This window comes from Solanum verrucosum, unplaced genomic scaffold, assembly GCF_900185275.1.
Source record: "Solanum verrucosum unplaced genomic scaffold, falcon-dt-bn FXZP01000018.1, whole genome shotgun sequence".
Lineage (NCBI taxonomy): Eukaryota > Viridiplantae > Streptophyta > Magnoliopsida > Solanales > Solanaceae > Solanum > Solanum verrucosum.
Window position 1 is genome coordinate 1,007,718 of NW_026020225.1, and position 9,042 is coordinate 1,016,759.

The 9,042-nt window shown below is 30.9% G+C and overlaps 1 protein-coding gene across 1 annotated transcript; it reads left to right on the forward strand.

Moving 5' to 3' along the window:
* Positions 1-972: 972 nt before the first annotated feature.
* LOC125831879 (ribonuclease 3-like protein 3) lies at positions 973-2,771 on the forward strand. The gene is made up of 4 exons (XM_049511013.1): positions 973-1,225; positions 1,380-1,561; positions 2,233-2,376; positions 2,469-2,771. Exons 1-4 carry the CDS (start codon positions 973-975, stop codon positions 2,769-2,771), a joined length of 882 nt encoding a protein of 293 aa, XP_049366970.1.
* Positions 2,772-9,042: the final 6,271 nt, after the last annotated feature.

A 9,042-nucleotide genomic window follows, 5' to 3' on the forward strand; every position in this document is an offset into this window, starting at 1 on the left:
TAGTAAAGAAAATATAATCTGCAACAAATAGAAATAATATTTAAAAGAAGAAAATCGAGCCTTCTTAATGCACAGTGTGTCATTAAAAAAAGTATTGCCATCAAGTATCTCAGGTTAATGAAATATATCCTCCCATGATAGAACGATCTTAATCACTACAGTATATAGGTAGTGACACATGGTTTAGTATAAACAAATACTAACAATAAAGACTTTATCTTTATTTACACCTTTTCTAATTAATGGTGAAGTTTTTCTTACTAAGATACTCAAAACAATATTTTTCAGAACTTCGTAATTAGAAACAGAAAGGTTAAAGTATATTTTATAAACTAGAAAGCTAAAACCAGTAAAGAAAATATAATCTGCAACAAAACAGAAACAATACTGAAAACAAGAAAATCGAGGCCTCTTAATGCACAGTGTGTCCTTAAAGAAAGTATTGCCCTCAAGTACCGAGGTTAATAGAATATATTCTTCCATGATAAAATGATCTTAATCACTACTCTATAGGTACCTAAAGCCACGATGTCAATGAACCACTCAAAGGTAGTACAGTACACTAGAATTTGTTTGTGAAGAAAAAGGAAAATGACATAAATTCATTGTAAAAAATGAGAGAAAACCTTTTATTTATGGACAACAAAGGGTAGTATGAATAGGGGTGCTTAGTGTTCCTTATTGGAAAAATCACAACCCTTTGGAAAAGTCACAACCCTTCAGAAAAGTCACTATCTTTCCGAAAAGACACAACCCTTCAGAAATGTCGCAACCTTTCGCAAAAGTCGCAACTTTTCAGAAAAGTCGTAACTTTTCAAAAAAAAATACAACTCTTCATAAAAGTCACAACTTTTCATTTTCCATATAAACCTTTTAAAACCCAACATTCCCATTGTCATTATTCTATAAACCCACTCTATAAATCAAGAGACCTTCATTCAATTTTCTTATTACTTGTTCTAATATATAGCCATGGAAGTAAACAAAGTAGAAGAAAATCTTGCCTCTCTTAATATTCCATCATCACAAAACCTTCATTTAACTGAAGAAAATATAAGAAATCAGTTGACACATGATGATGATCACAAGCAAGGGAGGATGTTAGTGGAGGAATTAGAGAAAATAATTAGATACAAATTCAAGAATCCCAACTTGTTGCATGAAGCTTTTACTCACTCTTCCTTCCAAGAAAACAGTAAATCATATGAGAGATTGGAGTTGTTAGGTAATTAGAAGTGGATCTAGGGCAAGTTAACCATCTACTGATTCTCTAGTCCAACTTATCTCGTTAATTTTCTTTTGACTTATTTTATATCACAAGCTTCAAAGTCTTTCTTTTTCTCTTAAACTCTGTGCTCACTCAAGCAAATCTTATGCAGGTGACTCGATTCTAAATATGTTAGTAACAAAAAACCAATTTTTTGATTACCCTGATCTGCCTCCCGGAAGGCTAACAACGTTGAGATCAGCCAATGTAGATAATGAGAAACTTGCTAGAGTCGCCATCAAATACAATTTACATAACTATTTACGTCACAAGATGACTTTATTTGAAGGACAAGTAAGTACATTACAATAGACTCATCAATTCATTTGTACATTCTTTATTTGTTTTTATATATATTCAACTAAATTTGAAAAAAAAATTAAAATAGTATATGAATTGAATTAATATTCAGTGGTTTGTATACAGAAATTTCTTCTAGTTTGGATCATCGATCGTCTGTAACGGAGAGTAAGCTAATGAATGTGGTGAAAGAAAAAGACGACTAACAAATTTCAAATAAAAATGTGTATAATAATTATAATACCTATAAGAACCAAAAGATTTAAGAAAGTGCAGTGCCTAATATTTAAAAATAAAACATAAATTTACGTTTTATGCATACTTTTGAGTTGTGAAAAGAGATAGTAGAAGGTGGTAACCTACACCAGTACAATTTACAAAAAGTACTTAGAATGTATGTGTCAATTTAAGTGAGAAATTTTTCTTTTGGTTTGTCCCAAAAAAATAATTATCTATATATGTACGTTAGAAATTTCAATTTTTTATTTTATCATTAATGAAATAACTTTTTTTCATGCAAATATATGTCTTTATTTGGACGATAAACTTTAAAATAAATTCTTTTATAAAGTTGGTTCTTATAAGTTAAAAGTGCATTATTACATAAATAAAAATGGAGGAAGTATTAGATTTTATTTTTTCAAAAAGCTGGTTATTTTTGACAGGTAAAAGAATTCAAAGAGGCTATATTGGAGTACCCATTGCATTCACTAGGTCTCATTGATCCCCCAAAGACTCTTGCAGATATTGTTGAATCTTTGATTGGTGCCATCTCTATTGACTCCGATTGTATGAATACAACTTGGCAGGTATGGTTTAATTTTTTAATTTATATAATAATTGTTTATTATTGGAGATCTCTAAAAAAAAAGAAATAATACATTGTATATTTTTATGACAGGTGGTTAATTTTTTGTTGGAACCTCTAACTACTCCAGAAAAACTCGAGCTTAATCCAATTACAAAAATGTACGAGTTATGTCAGAAGAATGGATTGAAGACAGAATTTGTTGATAAATGGGATGAAAATGGAGAGTTTGAAGTTTTCGTTGATGAAATATTTGTGGGGAAGGGAAAATCAAGTGGGAAAAAAATAACTGCAAAAAATAGGGCTGCGCACAATGCATATTACCAAGTTCTCCGAATTTTGAGTGAGAAAGCCACTATTGATAATGATCAACACTGTGATGGAACGCAAAGCTGAAAATACTACTATCACAAAACTGCTAGTATTTTATATGAAATTTGCATAATTTGACTCGATGTTAACGTTTTCGATGAATTTCATCTTAATATTTTACCAACGAGTCAAACTTTGATGAGATGTCCATTCAAAATTTGCAATAGACGATCAAATATTGTAACAATTATCAAAATTCTCTCAATTAGATTAAATTTTATTGTTTACAAAGTCTACGCGTCTATAATTTATCTTACATCGATATATCATTTACGATCACTGTAAATCTTGGTGATTAGAGGTTGGTTTTACATTATATATGTCACCACTGAAATTGCCTGCGTGCGAAAGAAAGAAATGAATATCCTATATGACATGTTATCAATTTCATCGAGGTATGAAAGTAGTTCATTTTGTAATTAGCATGACAATTTATATTAAGCACCATAATTCATGTAAATTTGAAATACTATCCTTCCCTTCCATTAACAAATCATTAAAATTTAATTTCATTGGAAATAAATTCGAATAATTACAATATGAGTATTGAATTTACTATTTTCTCCACTTCTCAATTTTTACCCCAGAGGGCAGACAAATGCTAACATAGTTAAACAAAAGGGACATTTATGTGTTCATATTCATTACTTAACCTGTTCATACTTGCTAAAAAGTAAAATTTCTCGCTCCACTTAAAGCATGAACCCTTCTTTTGATCCTTGCGCTCCAACAACCCTATGCAATTTTTTCCACTATCTTTTAAGTTTACGAGACACCTAAGAATACAAGCAATTCAAAGATTATTTGCATCTTTTCTAGCTAGATTATTAATAGTACTTGATACGACATAATCAACCCATTCCCACTCTAGAGAATACGTTCTTTTTGGAGAACCTGCAACCTTCAACATATTTTGATCGATATCCTATTGGTGTTGAAGAAAACACAAGGATTACGACATTAAAATTACTTTCAACTTGTCATAAATGAAGAATTTATCAGCTAAGAATATCTTTCAATAAAAAAAGCTTTAATATTGTTCATAACAAAAAAAAGAAGAAGGTGGAAATAGTAGATAAAACATTCCACAAATGAGTCGAAGTGTCTGATTCTTACAATATTATGTTTCTTTTTAGCATTATAGTAATACTTTAGCATCTTTACTTTATCATGTAATCTCTTAATTAATCGACTTCAGATATTGAATGTTTGGAACATCAAAAAAGTTTTAGAATTTAGATTATTTAAGTTACGCAATATACTCATCCCTTGTACGAAATTGTTAAGGAACCTATATTTTTCCTTTTACTTCTCTCCCGGAAAATGTCACGATCCGAAATCGGTCAATTATGGCGCCTACCATAAATCTCCCAGTAGGAAAGCCAAAACTCAAAACACGCGGAAGACAATAATTTTATAAGAAATAATAAACAAAAGCAGAAATAAAGATACAAAATGGGGATCATAGAATAGATATATAAATACGTTACAAAATATACAAAACGGGCACGAAAGTGATTGAGAAAAAAAAAACTATATAGACAAACAAATCCCTTGACCTTGTGTCACTGGTACAAGAGAATTTAAGTATAATAAGGCTATATACATCATGTTTGTATAACCAAAATAAAAAATACAAAGAAAGAAAATCCACAAGTCTCCGGAAGCAAAAAGCTCACCACAATCTGAGTTTTTTACGGCCACGAGAGATCCAACGCTCATTGAGGGTGGTTCGTACTGGAAGCTGCATCAGAAAAAGATGCAGAAGTGTAGTACGAGTACAAAAACATGGGTTAGTCAATAGACATGATAGTGCTAACAATAAGATTGGTAGGTAATTGTAAGTAAACAACACAACCGGCGGAGAGAAAGGCAAACAATGCACCAAAACCATACAAGTCAATGAATCACAGACACACACCACACAAGAAGATGCGATGCACGTGTAGCCAATGAATGAATAAAGTATAAAGTTTAATTGGAATTATCTTGCTGGCTATCCCATAGATCCCCAACAACAACTATGGTGTCACACTTCAAGTCTACACTTTGGACGTGGCCGGCAACCGAGAGTCATTGATGGTCCCAAAGTGAACCCTTGACTAACTCAAACATACACAAGTATCAAAACTAAAAAAAAAAAAAAAAGTAGTTTATAGGATCTCAAAACTATCTGAATATACAAGTATTAAATATTATTTTTTAAATAAAACATCTGAAATTGAATACTACAAACATACCATGACTGTCTATCTATAAAAACTCTACTGTATAAGGATAGTTGTCAGGACAAGACCCGTGACACCTTGAAATGCTACAACTAACAAATCACAAAATTAGAGTCCTCCGAAACAAAGGAGGTCTCACCAAAAGCTGATGAACAACTGATGTGATCTCAACGAAACTCCTATTGATGATTCTAAGTACCTAAATTTGCATCATGAAATGATGCAGATCGAATGACATCAGTAGATTGAATGTACGAGTATGTAAGAGGGATAAATAAAACATATAACTGAACTGAAAGACGGAAAGTAACTCAATTAAAATATAGTATAAATCATGATGAAAATCATTTAAGATCTCACTATAAGAATGCAATAATAGTAAATACTGAACTTATATATATATAAACATTTTACTTTACTTTACTTGAGAGTTTCTCTAACAGACAACCATCACTATGAGCCTCGTGATGCACTACTAAAAAAACAGTGAATACCGACCTATAAATACCGACCTCCGGAGGTCGGTATTCCCTGAAATACCGACCTAAAACCGACATCCCAGCTTAGGTCGGAAAAAGCTTGGTCGCTATTCAATACCGACCTCTAGAGGTCGGTATTTACTGACCTCTAGAGGTCGATTTTTATTTTATGTCGGAATATTCATTTTTTTAAATTCCGACCTCTAGAGGTCGGTATTTTTATTTTTGTAATGTTGAAATTCCGACCTCCGGAGGTCGGTATTTTTATTCTTGTATTTTTGAAATTCCGACCTCCGGAGGTCGGTATTTTTATTTTTGTAATGTTGAAATTCCGACCTCCAGAGGTCGGTATTTTTATTTTTGTAATGTTGAAATTCTGACCTCCGGAGGTCGGTTTTTTGCTACAAAACAGGCAGCAAATTGCTGCAACTTTTAGTTGCCCACCTGCATATTTATACCAAAACAACCCAAAGCCAAATAAACTTCATCCAACCAAAACAACCCAAAGCCAAATAAAATTCATCCAACCAAAACAACCCAAAGCCAAATAAACTTCATCCAACCAAAACAACACAATATTTTCAACATATACAAACTATTTCAAAATAAACTTCATCCAACTTCAAAATAAACTAAAATACGATCAAATTAAACAATTCTAAAAATATAGAAGTGTAAAATGTCAAATAGATACAACTACTCTTCATCACCCTCACTCTCCTTATCATTCTCATCACCCTCCTGATCAGATCCATCACTGCTAGCTGGACATGGAGGAAGAATATTTCCTGATTCAAAAAGAAAAGTTAGTTGAGCCTGAAGCGCTGCATACCTCTTGTGACTACAAAACTTACAAGACTCTAGATTGACATCCTCCTTATAGTATAACATGCAACCTTTTTCACAACAATCAATTCTTATCGAGGAGAGTCCTAACTTAGACACCAATGCATTTGCTTTATAATAAGAATCAGGAATCTCTACATTGGGATCAACTAATTCCTTCATAAGTTCTATCATAGAGTCCATTGCTCCTTGAGAATTGTCAGATTTGATACTTAACAATCTAACTGCAACAGACAATTTAGAGTGTTGACTCCCGTTGAACAAAGGACTACTACAATCACGCAATTGTTCATAAAAGATGTTTGCTTCTTCATTAGGAGTTTCTTCTACATTTTCTCCTTGTTCAAAATCAGAATGCATCACAAAAGCATCATTAATCATATCTGACATTCTAGAACCTTGGAAATAATTATGCTCGGTAGATCTACTACTTTCACCGACAACAAAGTTATTAAACATAGTGTCACTTTCAACCTCACCATGGCTAGTCCAAACTGTATACCCTGGTTTGAATCCATTCATCATAAGATGCATAGCAGCAGTCTCTATTGTATGATATCTCACATTTTCACAATTAACACACGGACACCTAATCAATCTTGAATTTAAAAAATCATCAAGTGTCATTGCATGATTTATAAATCTAGTGACACCTTCTGCAAATTCTGGAATCATACCCGCTCGACCAGGATTGTTTCTATTATACATCCAACTACGATCAGGATTCATCTACACAAACAATAATGATAATTTTAATTCCATCAACTAAATAACATTTGAATTTATTTAAACAACTTAACCACTTTCTAAGTCTAACTAGTTTTGACATAATTATTTTAACTTATTTAAACAACTTAACAACTTTAACTAGTTTAGTTTTGACTTAATTCGAACAACTAAATCCACCAACTAAACCACAATATTTATTTTAACTTATTTAAACAAACTTAACTTTTTAACTTTAACTACATTAGTTTTGACTTAATTCCAACAACTAAATTCACTAACTAAACCGACATTATTTATTTTAACTTATTTAAACAACATAACAACTTTTGAACTTTAACTACATTAGTTTTGACTTAATTCCAACAATTAAATTCACTAACTAAACCGACATTATTTATTTTAACTTATATAAACAACATAACAACTTTAACTAGTTTAGTTTTGACTTAATACAACAACTAAATCCACCAACTAAATCACATTATTTATTTTAATTTATCTAAACAACTTAACAACTTTTTAACTTTAACTACATTAGTTTTGACTTAATTCCAACAACTAAATCCATCAACAAAACTACATTATTTAATTTAACTTATTTAAACAACTTAACAACTTTATAACTTTAACAACTTAACAACTTTTTAAAGCTAAGTGTCAACACTAGATGGACACAAATCGATCTTCCAAGAAAATCAATTTTGTCATCTATATGATCAACTAGTGTTGATACTTATGCTTAAAAAACACATTATTCCTAAATTAAAGCTTAATAGCAACACTAGATGGACACAAATCGATCTTGCAAGAAAATCAATTTTGTCATCAATAGGATCAACTAGTGTTGATACTTATGCTTAACAAACACATTATTCCTAAATTAAAGCTTAATAGCAACACTAGATGGACACAAATCGATCTTGCAAGAAAATCAATTTTGTCATCAATAGGATCAACTAGTGTTGATATTTATGCTTAACAAATATATTATTTCTAAATTTAAAGCTAAGTGTCAACACTAGATGGACACAAATCGATCTTGCAAGAAAATCAATTTTGTCATCAATAGGATCAACTAGTGTTGGTACTTATGCTTAACAGATTTATTATTTCTAAATTTAAAGCTAAGTGTCAACACTAGATGGACACAAATCGATCTTGCAAGAAAATCAATTTTGTCATCAATAGGATCAACTAGTGTTGGTACTTATGCTTACCAAATATATTATTTCTAAATTTAAAGCTAAGTATCAATACTAGATGGACAGAAACACATTATTGAAAACAATTGTACTTGAACTTTAGAAATTTAGAAGCACCAACCTTATCTCCTACTTTGATGAAAGAAGCAATATAGTCTTATATCAACTTTTTTAGATGTTGAGCTTCCTCAGTTGCCTAGCACGAAAAGTTCTAAAATTAGTTATATATAAACTTCAAATCCAAGAATATTAGTTATATATTCAAGTTTTAATAAGTTCAAGTTTTCAATTCAAGTTCATATCTAATTTCTAAAATTAATTAGTTATATATTCAAGCTAATTAGTTCCAAGTTCAAGTTCTAATTTCAAGTTCAAGTCTAAGTTCAACTTCAAATTTTAAGTTCATGTTCTAAGTTCAAGTTCAAGTTCAAGTTCAAGTTCAAGTTCAAGTTCAAGTTCTAATTTCAAGTTCAAGTTCAAATTCTAATTTCAAGTTCAAGTTCTAAGTTCAAGTTCAAGTTCTAATTTCAAGTTCAAGTTCTAATTTCAAGTTCAAATTCTAAGTTCAAGTTCTAATTTCAAGTTCAAATTCAAGTTCTAAGTACAAGTTCAAGTTCTAAGTTCTAAGTTCTAAGTTCAAGTTCAAGTTCAAGTACAAGTTCTAAGTTCAAGTTCAAGTTTTAATTTCAAGTTCAAGTTCCAAGTTCTAAGTTCAAGTTCAAGTTCTAAATTCATGTTCAAGTTCTAATTTCAAGTTCAAGTTCTAAGTTCAAGTTCAAGTTCTAATTTCAAGTTCAAGTTCTAAGTTCAA